General features: G+C 43.5%; 1 protein-coding gene across 2 annotated transcripts; it reads right to left on the bottom strand.

Annotated features, from left to right (window-relative positions):
- Positions 1 to 4,939: 4,939 nt before the first annotated feature.
- Positions 4,940 to 16,684, bottom strand: prdm1b (PR domain containing 1b, with ZNF domain). Of its 2 annotated transcripts, XM_084378806.1 has the most exons (7): positions 16,530 to 16,684; positions 15,567 to 15,900; positions 12,095 to 12,214; positions 10,385 to 10,628; positions 7,527 to 8,452; positions 7,292 to 7,420; positions 4,940 to 6,894 (listed from the first exon to the last, which is right to left on the bottom strand). In XM_084378806.1, the coding sequence occupies exons 2-7, from the start codon at positions 15,735 to 15,737 to the stop codon at positions 6,325 to 6,327; spliced, it is 2,160 nt and encodes a 719-aa protein (XP_084234932.1). In that variant the 5' UTR covers positions 15,738 to 15,900; positions 16,530 to 16,684; the 3' UTR covers positions 4,940 to 6,324. The 2 variants fall into 2 exon arrangements, with proteins under 2 accessions (XP_084234932.1, XP_084234933.1); XM_084378807.1 differs by lacking the exons at positions 12,095 to 12,214; positions 15,567 to 15,900; positions 16,530 to 16,684 and adding an exon at positions 10,940 to 11,029.
- Between the last annotated feature and the right edge of the window lie 233 nt (positions 16,685 to 16,917).

The following is a 16,917-nucleotide window of genomic DNA, read 5'->3' as shown; positions in this document are numbered from 1 at the left end:
CTGATTACAATTATGTTTAATGGCAATGTAAACTGAGAAGACTTGAATTACAGTTAACAAAGATACCAGAATAAAACTCAAATTACATTAGGCTGAATGACCAAATAATGCTTGGTAGGTTATAGCAAAACAATATATCTGTAAATATATAAAAAATAAGCCATAATTACATTCACAAAGTATAGACGGTTAAGTTTAAACCATCTTTAAGTATCTTAAAATGTGTTATTTTTGAATTTATGTTACAAGTTGTGATGTTACAGTTCCAGTTAACACTGCTGACAGCTTCTGATTTGACAGATGTAGCAGCCATTTAACACATTACCAAGACATTTCTTACGTTTTCATTGTGCTTATCTGCAGTAAGAATGTGTGTTTTGAGCACAAACCTGATCACAGAGCTGATGCAACTCATTCTTGTATGAACATCATGTACATGTGAATGACCTAATGTTTCACAGGATGTGGTGAATAAAAAGCTGTTCGCAGTTTGATGAGGACTCGGCTGGTTACCGATCTGTGAAAGAAACTGGTTTTCATTTGTTATTTTCATTTCTTATGTTTTTGTCTTCTCTTGATCAGAAAATGTTCTTTCTAACTGTTGCTTCGATAGCGTAGTTGCAAAATAGAGTAAATGTGCAGCTGGTAGTGCAGCTGGCAGACTGCCAGAAGAGAAGGATTTCCTGTTACCGCTACAGTTTGTCAGCGCACATTAAAGGTGTTTTTATTCTGGTCAGCAGCGTGTAGGTGTCTGCTGTGGGGTTATCCCCCACAGCAGAGATCACAAGAGGAAATACTATAGAATGAAGAGTCATTGCGCAGCAAAAAGAAAAGGAAAGTGGTTGAGAGACAGACGCAGAGACAGAGATAGACTGAGGGGATTACGGTAAAGAGCAAACCATGCTTACAGTAACTTTGCTATTAAGTTTGTTGATTGAAAGTGTGCCTAACTGCAATGGAACAAAGATGATCCATTTGCAATCGTATTTCAGGTTTGTTCAGGTGTGCCCGCTGTGCCCGTAAATGCACGACACTGTTGTTGTCTTGAGAAAAGCAGAGTCATAGATTCAGGTTTTAAACCTACCTTTAAAGGAGCACTATGTAGTTTTGTGGAAGGCATATTAATCAGAAGAGAACGATCTTTTTTTTTAATGTCTAATCAAACTAAACTGAATAAACAAACTGACCTTAAAGGAAAACACAATTTCATACTGTCTAACTTTGTTTATATGTGGTGGACCCTGCCACCTTTCTAGCTTCAAACAGTGTTCTGGGGACCTAATTTTCCTCTGAGAACAGCTTGTTTGTTCAATTGTGGAAAAAATATATATTTCTGAGTTTGTATTACTACCTCATTAATATTGTGAATATGGAAATTCTGAGTTTGAATTTCTTCTCCAAAACTGCACAGTGCCCCTTTAAACTACCTATTTTTAATCATCTTGTCAGAGAAAATTGTGCTCTAGAGGTAATAATCAGTTACGTTGACAAGATTTCTGACATTCGATCTGTTTTTTCAGACTAATGTCTCCACTTTAACTCAGGATCTGAAACTAAAACAAAACATGAGGTACTCAACACCTGCAACGTCCCTTACTGTAACCACTGTCAGACGCCAAAACAGGAGTATCTGTGTCCTCACACTCAGTGATTTTGTAATAGACGAGTCTTGATGTAAGCAGTGCTTTTTCTGAGTTTCATTCGGGTCTGACTACTTTCATTTCCTGTATTTTCTAGGAAATTGCTTGAAAAGTGAACGAAATCGGGAGGGGGGGACGTAGCGTGGGACTTCCTAGAGGTTATTACCAGCAAGAGGGGGTAGTAAGCAGATTGTGAAAGGGCTTGTGCTTTGTCTTCCTGTCTACCATGAACAAGCCCGATAACAGTGCCATTGTAGAGTTTTGCCAGAATGTCCACATGCATCTCTAGCTGCTTTGATATGATGATGATGATCTGTAAAGGTCCCAAATCAATCAACCAGATAATAAAAATAAAAACCAAGAAGACCAAGAAGGGTGAAGTGGAATATAATTAAACCATCTCTAAATGAAAGACAGCAGGTATGACTCTCTTTAGGAAAGGCCTAATCATCGTAAAGAGTCTCAGATGAAGTAAACATTTACGACCCCGTCAAGTTACAGACCGAAATGTATCCTGTGGATTTTTTTGAGTTGCGCTATGGAGCTTCGTTTTTACAGATGGTTCCTTGATTTGTTGCGTCATGCACAAAGATACGCATGCACGCTTGCAAGTACATGGGTCGCAGCATTCACATCCTGCCGTTAGTTTTTGCGCAATTACGATCATCAACAGCTGACGGAGGTAACCAACAAATGAGCCAATGCAAAACTGGGAAGTGGAGAAAAATAGACTGCAAGTAAACATGGATCTAGTGTGTTTTGGTGTGTTTTGGCTGAACATGAATATCACTTTTGTTTGTTTACAAGAGACCACCAATGGGAAACTTTAACCTTGGCCAAAAGTGTGCACAAAGTGTAAGATTAGAGATGTTGTGACTGTAACAGTGAATTGCAAAGATGTGGACAACAGTAAGGGACCTAGGATGGACCCCTGGAGGGCTCCACAACAGAGTGGGTCACTAAAATAGGAGGTTCCTCCACAGCCCTGTCTGCTTTAAATTACTTTTATACAACTAATGTATTATGCAACTGTGAAACATGTTTTCAATTCAAACAATGAGAAAATGCTACTTAACATACCAGGCAAATGATTGTTCAGCACAACATAATTATAAAAACAATTAAACGTAATTTCGCTAGAAAGGAGACGGGCCAGTTTGACAGGTTGGAGCAAAGCTAGAGTAGTAGCAGTATTATATTGATTAAAAATATTGTTGTTAAAACTATCGGAGGCCAAACTTCAGGTAACGAGCATTAATACTAATTGTAAAATCCTGCAGTAGCACCATTACATAAACTGGAAATTTTGTAAGAGGAAGAACAGTAATACTTGAGAAGGAAATGTCCATGAACACCGAATAGCTGACAAAGGATGAAATGAAGTAAATCCTGTTAGTCCATGCAGACTGCTGCCTCACTCCCATTGCAACATGTACTGTATTCAAGACCACACATGCTACCACACAGCTCAACCTTTACCGTCACTTGCTGATACTGCTGCCACTGCTGCTGATGTTCAAATAGTCTTTCATAAGCCCCACTTTCCAACCACCATCCACCTATAAGCTCTGACACTGCATTGATGAGTTGAACTCGAATTCAGGAGGTGTAGTATTTCATTTCTTGATATTTTTTTGTGTATTTTGTTCATTTAATACGCTAACAGCTGGCCGAACAGGCCTGACAGACCATTGCCTTTTGCCAGTTTAAAGTGGTGTTACGAGACAGGACGGGCCGGGGCTAGCTGGTTAGCATGCTAACTTCAGGAGACGTCTATGCAACACAATACGCAGACATGTTTGACATAACATCAACACTGTTGTTTCTTCACATTCTGGGTGAAAAATGGAGTTAATTATTTTAATGTTTTAACGAAATCTATGGCCATATCTTACGAATTGCTGCTTTAAGGTTAGTACCTTTACCACCATGACAACAAAGATCTCTAACCCTAATCCTAACCTTAACAACAACATCTTTTTTCTTCATCTCAGAGCATGGTGGAAGAGGAGAGCTTGAACATCATTTTTATTAACTTTTGGAGTTAAAAAGTGGATCTCTCTTCACTCCTGTTTATCAATCTGACAGCAGCATCCATCCGTGGAGGTGAGCTCTGTTGTCGGGTGTTTATGTACTGTAAAGATGACTGCAACTAACTGGAGCTTGAAGGTGCAGAGGATAGAGAACTGGGGGTCGATGGTGAGTGCTGGATTCAGCTGACAGGCTGAACTGACAGCTTAGCTAGCATTAGCTTACAGCTAATGTACAGTACAGTGTTCTGTGGGGTTATCCCCCACAGCAGAGATCACAAGAGGAAATACTATAGAATGAAGAGTCATTGCGCAGCAAAAAGGAAAAGAAAGTGGTTGAGAGACAGAGGCAGATAGACTGAGGGGATTACGGTAAAGAGCAAACCATGCTTACAGTAACTTTGCTATTAAGTTTGTTGATTGAAAGTGTGCCTCACTGCAATGGAACAAAGACGATCCATTTGCAATCGTATTTCAGGTTTGTTCAGGTGTGCCCGCTGTGCCCGTAAATGCACGACACTGTTGTTGTCTTGAGAAAAGCAGAGTCATAGACTCAGGTTTTAAACCTACCTTTAAAGGAGCACTATGTAGTTTTGTGGAAGACATATTAATCAGAAGAGAACGATCTTTTTTTTAATGTCTAATCAAACTAAACTGAATAAACAAACTGACCTTAAAGGAAAACACAATTTCATACTGTCTAACTTTGTTTATATGTGGCGGACCCTGCCACCTTTCTAGCTTCAAACAGTGTTCTGTTCTAATTTTCCTCTGAGAACAGCTTGTTTGTTTAATTATGGAAAAAATAAATATTTCTGAGTTTAAAATATTTAAAATAGAATATTTTTTAACAGGGATTTGTGACAGTATAAGAAGACAAGTAAATTATGCAATACTGGAACGAATTTTCGTTTATTTGCACTGTTGAAAATATTGAACTTTAAGCGAAAAATGTGCTTGTGTCCCAAACGCTTTGCTGAGGAGCGCCAAGGATTTTACATTGGATTATGCTCTGGAGCCATTTACAGACAGGAGGAGAGCTTGAACAACATTTTTATTAACTTTTGGGGTTAAAAAGTGGATCTCCCTTCACTCCTGTTTATCAATCAAATTTGCATTGTGTTTTGTCTGAACACACCACTGGAGGGACATTTGTGCACTGCCAAAAAAGTCATGCAATGCTTCTTTTAACATGGGATTGCAGAAATGATTTATTTTCTGCTGTCGTTCCACAAATCAGCATTAAAAAAACACACGCAGAACAGTAGATGTATAGAAACAATATCTTTAATATGCTACATCATGTAAATATAAAAGTCACCGTCAAAATAGTCTCTCACATATAAATTCTTAACATCTCATAACCTGTTTCCAAAAATAAACTACATAGACAAACATATTGTACATAAGAAAATAGAACTACAAAATGATAAAAGAAGGAACATTACTGGCTCAGGAGTCAAATTTGCAAGAACAAATTGTCCTCTGGTTTTGGGTAACACCAAAAGCACACAGATCAAGTTGCATTTTTCATTCCAGTGCTATGTGACCAAAGTATAAACAGTGTTGCAAAATTGTGCTTCTGCGTTGCTTGGTTTTGCTGTCCAATGCTGAATATGAGGTACCGATGTCTGGATGACGATTTGGATGAAGCTTAGGTTAACATTTACAGTAAAGCTTTGTTGACAATGAAATATCAGAAACATTTGAACCCAGTAAAAAGCTACACAGCGATCAAGCGAGTTAACCAGCATTAAATGTCAACATAAAAACGTTGCAGGAGAATAAGAGCTATTTTTCAGTGGATCTTGTCTATTTGTTTCTTTTCATGGCATTTGGTTATGTTCAGCATAGTGTGTCTTTGTAAATTAGCTGTGAGTAGTTGCCGGATAATCAAGAAAAAAGGTGAATAATGCTCTGTCCGACCCTCTTTTCTCCCTTTGAGTTGAATAATGATCCAAAAAACGGTGCTACACATTCATGTTCTTTGATTATGATTTTGGCAATTGCTTATTAACACACAGTTTCAAGATACCTGATTTCTTTCCCTTTTGTATTATCATAAATAAATAAAATAGGTGCAAACAGTCGAGGAGCAGGAAGGTGGTTTGTGCTGTCACTGTGCCCTGTCGTTCATGTAAAAACACACATGCACCCAAGTGCTCAAACGCACTGTCAGACAAAAGTAAAACACAACATAACAAGAGAAGACTCGACCGCATATTGTTCCTGAGTCCATTTGTGGTTTTCCTAAAAGATCAAATCTCCTTGGAAATGCCAGCACACATGAAAAAGACACTAGCAGAAACTATCACACAACTAAATAAATATAAACAAATCAAATTTTTTTAAAAAAAGGTAATAAGTTAAAGCACAAAAAGCAAACACTTCTCTACCTGAGTGAAAAGAGTTTTAAATAATTCACAGCTTAACAACATCCTCCCTGATTTCATATTTGAAACTGACATTCGGGAGGAAGTACAATCACTGAATACCCTCAGTCTTTGGAATGCTCTTCTTTTGGTGCTGCGCTCATTGGATTGTGGAAGTTTATATCTCCCGTTATGCCCTTCAAGGACAATATCGGGAGTTTTATTTGGCGACATCTCTTTTCTTGGTTGATGGTATGCTGTATGTCCTTGTTTCCCCACCCCTCACTGTCCTTCTGTTTTCACTGTCGGCCGTTTGTGGAGATGAACAACACTGGCCCTCTCCTGATAGGCGAGCGGAGAGCTGTGGTGCGATGTAGCTGATTGGGCCATGGGCATCGATGGTGCGTTAATCGCCGCCGTCAGAGCTTTCAGCAGTATGGTGGCCTCCTTCTGGTCCTCCTTCCCCTCGCCTTCCAAGGCACGAGCCAACCAGCGTTCCACCGCCTCCTCCACCTGCGGCGCCGACGCCGTCTCCGTGAGCGTGTCGGCCTCTTGGCTGGCGTCGAACCGCTCCACCATCTCTTTCATGTGCGTGTTGACGGGGGCGTTGGAGTTGGCGAGGCAGCAGCTGCGCTGGTGGATGCGGAGGGAGAAGCGGTGGAAGAAGGCCTGAGCGCAGAGCTGGCAGCGGTAGGGGCGATCGCGGGTGCTGTGGAGGCGGCGGTGCAGCTTCAGGTGGATGTACTGGGTGAACTTGGTGCCGCACAGCTTGCACTGGTATGGTTTTTCCCCGGAGTGGAGGCGCAGGTGTGTTTTCAAGTTGCTGGTGCTACTGAAGCGTTTGTGACACACCTAGAAGGCATGAAAGGAAAGGTTTCGGTGAGCAGCGTTGACATGACTGATTACTAACACCTTAGAAAAGTTTTATTGTTTGTCTGGAAGAACTTATGTCATTATTTTTGTCATTAATAGTGGGTTGACCATGTTATTCCAGTTCTAGTTTTCTTTCTTTGTAAGACTAGTTTCTATTCTCCGGACACTCACACCCACAAAGTCACACTAGCAAACAAGAGCATAAGATGCTGTTATGAAAAAAAGGTAGGTCGTGGCTCATTGAAAATCACACTTGACTGAGTTACCGGAGAGGAATGTGTGCGTGTTGTTTGTACAGTCACACTCTCGATTTTAAATCAACGTCATTGTGAGATCAGAAAAGGAGCTCGCACAGAGGTCATGATTTTCGACATACCTGACATTCATGTGGCTTTTCCCCCGTGTGGACCAGGTGGTGTTTCTGGAGGTGGGCCAGCTGAGTGAAGCTCTTTTTACACAGGTTACACTGGAACGGTCTCTCGCCACTGTGCACTCGGAGATGGACCTACGATCATACAAAAAAACAGTCGTGAGCACCGGTGTAAAATTACACATTTTTTTTGGTTTTAAGTCAAGTCATGATAACAAGATAGAGGGATTGAAGCTGTTACCTTGAGGTTTGACAGCTGTCCGAACGTCTTGGAGCAGATGTTACATTCATATTTGATCTTCCCGTTCTGCTTCTTCAGTGGGTAGGGCAGGGATTTGTGGCCAGGGCCGTTGCGCGGCGCCGTGCTGCTTTTGGTCGTAGCCAGGCTGAGATTCATGGCTTCCTCGCAAGCAGAGGGCGACTGCTCGGGGGACTGATGCTGACTGCTGGGCTTGGGGAGGGGGGAGAGCTCCGGGGTGGCTGGGGCACCTCGCGGTGGCGACACATTCGGTGTGAGTTCTTTCAAACCCCCTTGCTGGGACGGAGGGTAGGGGAGGGAGACCGGGAGTAGGTTGGGCTGGCCGATGGGTGGATATGGGAGTCCGTCTGTGCCCAGGTAGTTGCTGTAGCGGAGGGATCCCCTTGAAGGCAGCATCCCAGGGAAGGGAGGGGAGTACGAGGGGAGGAGGAGGCGGGGATAGTGTGGGGCGTAGGGAGGAAGGAGCTGGTAAGCAGGCTGGAGGGGTCTGGATTGAGGGTAAAGGGGGTAAGATGAAACAAGACCCTCCCTGTGGCCGTAGAGGCCGTGGAGGTGTAGAGGGAGATTTCTGTGCTGGGACTGGAGTTCGGGATGGTGCAGGTATGGGTGATTCAAGCCCAGGCCGGGCTCTCTGTGCTCGGGCTGAGGTGAAGGAATGATCCCCCGCCCTTCTGGATCTCTGTCGCTGTTCTCCTCCTTCTCAACCTTTTTGCTGAAGTCCATGACCTGGTCGTCAGGCGTGTCAGGCGGAGTGTCTCTCTCCAGAATCTCCACGTCTATCTTCTCCTCGCAATCTTCATCTCTCTCTTCTTTTACCTCTTCTTTTGTTCGCTCCTTGAGCCACGTCTGCTGAGGTAGGTGCTGTTTGGTGTACTCTGGCTCATGGTCTTCATCAGAACTCGTGTATTCTGCGAGAAAGTAAAATAAAATATGAATATAAGTATTTTCAAAGAGCTAGATGACTTTAAATAATGGCAGCACATAGAGAAAAGATCTCACTTCAATATCTAATCAATTCCCAAATTCAAGTCAAGATGCCTCACATACGCATCACACATCCGCCCACGGAAGGCACTCCCTCTTATGGTAAATGATAGTAGTTTCAGTTTTGATTTGACGAGTAAACCATATAATGAAGGTTTCTGTTTGGTGTTGGAGAGTAGGCTGGTGATAAAGCGTGTGGGAGTCCATGTGTCATGTCATGTATGCGCTGTAGGATGGCTGTAGAAGATTCTGAGTTTCATTTGTGCAACCTTTTCTGGGTATCACTGTCTTACCGGCCACAAGAATATGTGAACCACCTCTTCCTTTTTTTTTTTTTTTCCTTTTCTTTCTGTTTGTGAGAAAGTTTCTGTGTTCAGCATGTGAAAGTCCTTTTTAAAGGGCTGTACCGCTGTTTTTAGATGGTTTAACCTATTTTATACTATTGGTTCTAACTTTGAAGACACATTATGCCACTGCACAAAAAGACCTTTCTTGTGTCATATATTTAATAAATGTTTCAAACAATGTTCAAACTCGGAGAAATACCGAGTTTATTCTCGGTAACTTTAATTTGGTCACCTGTTGCTATAACGTCCGGGAGAGAGTGAGGAAGGAAGTTGATGATCGAGGCTAAACATAAGGCGACTAAAACATTATCTCATGCCTGAGTCACATAGGTAGATTTTCTTCAACATCTCTCACGCTACTTTCCTCTTTCATTTTGCGTCTTGTTTTACATTTTGTGTGTTTAAATCCCCATTAAGGATTGTCCTAACCAAGTGTTTTACATATTTAAATGTGATCTTAGATGCAGCCACTGGTTTCCTTTCTTCTTTAGCTTGAAACAAGAATTCGTTTGCAGGGACTCGAACCGTCATTCTTATGTTTTCTAGATTATTACAGGTGCACAATCATGTATTTGTAAAGCCCAAATGCATTCATAATATCTTCTGGGTTTGTGAATTCAAGTGCTGCCACCCCAGTGCCTAAGCCGCCGAACTGGATCGCCTTCACGGAATAACAGAAAGTCAAACCCGTAAGACAAACAATGACCGCTCCTGGACTTTTACAGAAAAGGAAAGGCGAATGCTTTTAAAACCCTCGAGCGCATAAAACAATGTAATGATACCGCCTTGCGTTAGTCACCGAGCTGAATGGCGACGCAGCTGGTGTATCCAGTTGGTGTGAGTCATTTTACCCTCACCGTTCAAGATGATGAGGGTATGACTTGCAGTTCTACTAATAGCTGAAAACAAATGACTCACGTAGGTACTTTGACCGGCCATTATTCCCCTTCCATTTCTCCTCTCTCCTTCAAACTCCCACGTCATTTACCACATCTACCACTGAGATTTGTGCATCCTCCATGGCCTTAGATAAATCTTTGGCTCTCCGCGGGGTGCCAGACAGAAGGAAATAACATCAAGCCAACTATCAACTATCTTTTCTGTCAAAGATAACATCAAGCGTTTTTCACAGGAAGGGAAAACTGTGTCCTTTGTTTTCGCTTTTGAAGTGAAAGAATTTTTGCCGATAAAAGCGATCCTCGTCCTGACGCAGACTTTGTGCTACGTGTTCAATCACAGCAGATCAAAATCAGTCGTTTTTATCAGATCTGCTATGAAAATAGCTAAAATCTTTGCGTGTAATTTCCCCTCGCTAACTTATACTTGGAGGCGATTCTTACAAGGTCACAAGGTGATGGAGTTGGTTATTTTGGTTGTAGGTGATCAGAAAAAAGTACCTCCATCAACTTCCATGACATTAAAAACAAAAGCAACTAAAATGTGCATACACAGCAACAAGATATGAGCGAGTCTATTTTTAACTGGAGCTTCTGCTCCTGCCGCACTCACTCTGCTTGATGTCGGCCTGCTGCTGGCTGCAGAGCCTCTGGGCGAACTCCTGGCTGTACCACACCAGCAGCTCCTGGTTGGGCTCCACCGGGCGGATGGTGTAGAAGTAGATGTCCCGGTTGTTCTGGCACGCCACCAGGTTCTGCTCTGCCAGGGAGCGGGCCGGGTTGACATAACGCATCCAGTTGCTCCTGTTGACGTCATAGCCATCAATGAAGTTTTGAAGCTGGCCGCCACTGTAAATCTGGTGGTGGAGGAGATGAAGAGAGAGAAGATGTGGATTAAAACAGCTATACAGAAACTCTTGATTTGTGTTTGCTAATTGTCAAAATTCATTGGTATAGTTCAATTTTTACCACCTGTTGGGACATTGCAGCATGTGATGCTCAAATTCTTAATTTTTAAAATACAATTCAAGACACACAAAGCTGATTGAAACATAAAATCAAAGCAATCAATAAAAAAAATGGAAATAAATCAAGAATACATCATCAGAACAAACTTTAAAACTATTAAAAAAACTAGAGAATGTCAGATAAAAGTGTGAATAATCACCTCTGCCATGTACAGTTAAATATCCTTTCCCTTCTTCAGCTATCAGTCAGTATATTTTGCTCCTACGGCTCTGCTCTGTGTGTCCTCGGTGTTGAACTCTTGAGCGTGTGTGTGTGTTTACGCCTGTGCTTTGCACTTTAATCTAGCGTCAGGAAGGAGGCGTGGCCTTTCTCACTCTCCCTCTTTCCTTCTCCTTTTTGTTTTCTCTCTTCTTCTCACTTCTCAGTAATATCATTGTTTCTGTCTTCTCGTTTATTTTTATGGAACGCACGCCAGCGGCACATTTATTTATGATCGGTGAAAAAGTGTCGGCTTATGAAAGAAACAACAAACAATGTGAAGGGGGAGACGGGGAGTCGGGCTGCCTGCCAGACAGGTGCTGGCAGGCAGCCCGAAAACACAGGCATGCAGGCATGGCTTTTTTGGCAGCTCGTTCACACACACAATCATATACCTGTGTGTCATGTGATTGATATGATAATCTCTCCAGGAGTACGTCAGACTTTCACTATTGCCCTGGGGCAGGAACACCCCCTTGCACAGGTTTTACAGGAAATAAAACCGGAAGGAAAATACACAGGATGGCAGCGAAAAGCCCATTTGGGAATTGACTCAGCAGAATAGGAAAATTTCCTAAGTGACACAAGTTTGACAAGAGAGAAAGAAAAGAAACATGACTCGAGGAATAAAAAGGGGGTGGGGGGGGTGGCAGACAAGGATTGTCTGAGTGTGTGTGTTGAACAATAGTCCCTTCCTTTGTGTATGTGACACATGTTGCATAGGACTAAATGCCGGTAAGGCTCTGACGACTGTGTCCGCCGTTACGTGCCACCAGTGTTCCTCCAACTTCCTCTGAAATTTTTAGCAAAACCACTGTGCGCCAGAGTGATCCGTGTGAAAGCATTGTTTTGTTTCCTTACGTGTTGACTTGGATGTGAAACTTCTGTCTCTGAGTAACTGACCTTGTTTTTTTTAATCATGAATAATAGAGGAAGACTGAAACTGTTGCTGCCATTTTCTTAAATTTAGATTTGAGCTTTGTCACGCTGAGTTGGATTACCTTGTTGATTCCTAAGTTTAACCATGCATAGAGTTTGTGTATATTGTACATTTGTGTAGATAGATTGCATGTGTGTATGTGTGTGTTTCTCTTACCCTCCAGAAGTATTTCCTGTTGGCCTGTTTGGGGACGTTGTCTTTGGTGTAGATATCTCCTTGCAGTGGGCCGAAACGAGTCCCCTGAGGAATGTATTCTTTGCTGTACACGCCTGTTACCTGGAACACAGACCAAAGACATCGTTAGATTTCCCATCTAACGTCAGCACGTTTTTGAATTTGAAAAATCTTACAAATTGCACCTTTAAGGTTGATAGTTCTCTCATTTTAAAGTGTAATATAGCTAAATGCTTGTGTTTTATCTATTGTTTGTGTATGGCAGGTTCTCTGCCTGAGTTGCAGTCGTGGTGGCTTCGTCACGTTGACCCAGACAGCTCGAGAGCCAAGTTAAAACCCGCAAGGTGACACACTTTCGAAGCTAATAAGTTAAGCGAATGAAGAGAATTACACTTTCTCTGACCTACTCCACTGATCTCTGACCTGCTGTCCTCGTAAACACCGGAGAGAGAGGAAGCAGTGTCACCTGCTGTATGTCCTGTGGGCTTCATGAAAGCTGCACTTAAAATGCACAGAAGACAGTGCTACACTTTTTGGTTCTGAGACCACAAATCAGTTTTAAAGGCAACACTGACTCATTTTGCTGTATGGACTGCTTGCTCCACAGCCTAACCGCCCTGATTGCGAAATGTTTGATCTATAGGTGTGGAAATCAGCCTCCAACATGTATTTTAAAACTTGTCCAGACAAAAGCGGTATGATGAGCGGGAAACCTTTGTGTCAAGATGTGGTAAGAGCAAAACCCGCCATGTTCTGTACGTTATTGAGTCATTTCCAACCCTTCAGAGGTAGAAGGTCTACAGGGAGGACACACAGGATCTGAAAGCGTCTTCTTTGTTATGCAGAATAGATCTGTGATTCACACTTTCATAGAAATTGCACAGGCTTGGGGTCAGACCCTGGTCGCAAACACACCCAAACACTCACACACGCCATCAGGCAGCAGCGTCTGTGGCACACAGCCTCGGTGTCTTGAGGAGCTTTGTGTTCAATCCTTAAATACCCTCCTTCCCCAACCCCCCATACATAAACACACGCTTTCTTCCTGCCATTGAGGAATCGTAATTCAAACTGACCCCCAGAAGGATTTTCCCGGCCTTTATTTGTAAAGGTCAAGCCTTAAAAAAAGCCAAACACCTGAACACCTTGTGATTATTTACCACACTGTGAAGATAAGACTCGTTAAATTATGTAAAAGCAGTTAATTAGAAACAACAGGTCATCGAGGGCGGCAGGAGTGTGTGTGTGTGTGTGTGTGTGTGTGTGTGTGTGTGTGTGTGTGTGTGTGTGTGTGTCAAGCAGCCGTCGAGGCAAGTGAGGTGATTCCTGGATGCGATGAGCCGGTGTGACAGCGACATTGTGCTTCGCTGGCGTTGCGTGACTAACGAATCGCTGTGGCCGCCGCCGCTGCGTAACCGCTCAGTTCAGCCAGGTTGGGAGGATGGGGGAGGGAGGGGAGTTCGAAGGGGGAGGGAAGGGTGTTGAGGAACGGAAGAAAAGAGGGTTGGGGCGTTCTTAAGTGGACCCACGCTATGTTACACTGCTGCACGCCCTCCTTTTCCCCCAATCCCTCGTCTTTTCTTAACCCTCTCGAAATAGCTTGTGCGGCCGCCAGGTTGAAGCCTGATGCTTGGCCGGCTGCCTGTCCCCAACGAAAGTTAATCATCTGGTTTTAACCTAAATCCCCCCCCCATGCACACACACACACAACCACACCATCCTCTCCCCAGCTCCTCCCTCCCCATCCATCCCCTCCGTTGCCTCTCTCTCGGCTCGCTGGCACCCGTTGCTGACGCCCCATCTGCCACGTGCCCCCTCCACCCTTCGTCGTGTTTCCTGGCACGCTTCGGAGCAAAAATGCGAGGAAAAGGAAGTTTAGATAAGGTGGAATAGAAAGATAACTGGGCCTGACAATTGTCCTGAATGTCAAAGTGTGCATGACCAATGACTCCGTTCTGAAAGTTTTCATCCAGAGTCTCAATTCCTCTCATCTATCAGAAAGAAACAAGTGTATCATACGCTCACCTGAGTATCAAAAAAAAAAAATCCCCTTCCCTCTGAGCCTTCCTGTTAACCGCATGACCTATGCCTTACATTTAGGATGACACAAGCGTGCACACCGTCCAACAAACCCACACAAAGGAGCGGCTGTGTTTTATGATCATCGCAGGAAATGAATTTCCCGTCTACGACAGGGCAAGGAGAGAAAGATTCACATGACACCATCTTTAGGAAGGGAAACCACTCAGTGGACAAGGGCCCGCTTGAAGCAATGCAGATTACTGGCAAGCATGTGAGTGCGCGCTCGTGCCTCGTTTTCATGTTTCATTTCTTATCTGATGTGTTTTGACTCACTTATCACATGTGGATGTCAGATATAATTACCTTGTCATGAGTGCGTTGATTGATCAGCTGGGACTGACGGCATGTGAGCACGAGCAAACGGTAAAACCACGCTGTGAGTGCGTGTGAAGCTTTTTGTAAGACGCGTTGGGCCGGTAAACAAGGTCTTGGGGGATCGAAATTAGCTCTTGAAGAGATTTTATCGCTTTAGTTTGCATGCTTTTCTCTCAAACGCTGCACATACAGAAGGGAAGAGATGAGAGTGTGAGAGCCAGGGAAGAGGAACGACGACAGAAAGTGTTGCCAGAAAGAGGAAGGGGCCGACGAAGCCGACCGCAGTGCTGCGTGTTAAGAGCGACTACAGAAGAAGTGTGACATCTTTCTCTCTCTGTCTTCCTTTCAAGATGGGGACTCTCTCTTAAGTTGCAGAACAAATACCCCTTATTGAAACCTTCCCCGGCGACGTGATTGCACTGCTTTAAAGTGGGTAACATGCTCAGGCACACGTCGGATCTTACTGCCAAACAGTCACTTGACAGAACGGAAATAGCCCAGGGGTGTTGCTTCTTCTGACTCACCTGAGTGGGAGAGGACGTATGTGATAAAGAGGCCGGGCATGGTGGTAAAAAAGAAGCGAGGCGAGAGTGTTGATGTGATTAGATCAGCTAGTGGAGTGTGTGTTTACGTCCCGAGTGCCTGCATGAGTTGCAACAAGTGAAGTGTGACGAAGCTGCACAATGGCTTATACATGAGCGTGACATAATGGAAGTTAAGGTGGCCAGGAGACATGAGAAAGGCCCCTGACCTCAAGCTGCCGGTGGCCTCGTGTGCACTGGCCCACATTCACTCACACACATGCGGTACACTCTGCTGTATATGTGGTGAACCCATTAGTCAGCAGATCTTTTGTTCCCAAGTAGCCCGATACAGATGGCCCAACAGAATGTTATGTAACAGAATTAATACGTTGAGGTGTCAACACTAAAGCTTTAATCTGACAAAACTGACGGTTCAGACACGGCATCAGCCGATGCAAGCAGCTTAAAGTCGCGATTAAAGTTTGTTTGGTTTAAATTTTCCGTTCTGTACCTCAACAGATAAACAATCTTACCTCATTGTCGGCGCCGTATTCGAAGGTGAGGTTTCGTGGGATGGACGTCATGGCTTTGGGCAGGCTGAAGCTGGGGTCCGACACCTGGTCCGGCACGATGTAGGTGCAGTTGAGGGCAAAGTCCATCTCCCTCCAGCCACTCATGTCTCCCCGCGCGCTATCCAGCTTCATGTTGACAGTGTTGAATAAACTGTGAGCGATGGATTCAGGCTTTCGGGCTTCTTGGCTTCAGTTTGGTTCGTTTCTGTTTGGTTTTGGTTGCTTTGGTATAAAAGTACTTTGGTTTTGGTTGGGAAGGTCCCTTTTCTTAGGTACGCTGGTTAAAGCTCAAGATCTGAGAAAGGAAAGGAGAGAAGAAGTTAGTTTGTGTCGCATTAACTTTTGAGCTAAAGTCCAGTCTGTAAGATTTCCCAGCTCGTCAAGTACTGACTTTGGTTTCGGGATGGCAGCCGATCCGACATACAATCCCATAGCGTCAGTATTCGATTAGTTGGGAGTGAGATTCAAAAAATCAACTTTTGTACAAATGGGCCCTTTAAAGTATATTGTTTGAAAGAGAGAAACCTGACTTTAAAGTTTGTTTTTGTGACCCACTGCAAACTGAGCCAGCTCACCCCAACCTTGAGCATGAAAACTTATTTATGTACAAGTCAAACATTACTAAAGCAGCAACCTCCAAAATCTAGGGCTGTAATTGCCACGCTTTTTCTGAGACTCACTATCTCCCACTATTTAAAAATGCCATTCATTATTCAAGCAGCCAGCTCCATTCATGAAGAAGCAAAGTTCATTGACACTGTTCTTGGCCATCATCCCAGCACTCGCCATTCAGTTTAACCAGCCGTTTCTTATGAGGCCAATCGGTCAACTTGTCCTTTTCTGCTCATTCTGTGCCAATTAATCGTCTCTTATTCATCCAACATTATCCTTGCGAGCACAAAAAAAAACAAAAAAATGACTTACTTTCACACATTCATTCAGCTGTAGGATCCTCATTTCTTTGGCTATGTCATCCCTCGATTTGCTTTTCTTTAAAAATCTCCTTTCTCCTCCTTGCACTCTCTCTTCTTTCTTCAGTTTTCAGGGATTCCTCTCAGTTAGATCCTTTGGGTATCCGCTCTGGCTGTGTTCGCTCTGACACTGTCACCAAGAAACTCATGAGCCTTGGATTGCGCCAAGCTCTTTTAGCTCAACGGCCCGGCCAATCGCAAGCCGCCGTGGTCATGTGACGGAGCCATCTGACACACAACTGTTGGTTTTGGACAACAACATCAGTGACGTTGTACACTTGGCCAGCAAGTGGGCTGTTGTGATGAATGCTTGGACACATACACACACACACACACACACA

The sequence above is a fragment of the Pagrus pagrus genome (genome assembly GCF_965226575.1).
Source record: "Pagrus pagrus genome assembly, chromosome: 17".
NCBI lineage: Eukaryota > Metazoa > Chordata > Actinopteri > Spariformes > Sparidae > Pagrus > Pagrus pagrus.
This window is presented reverse-complemented; position numbering and strand designations above follow the sequence as displayed.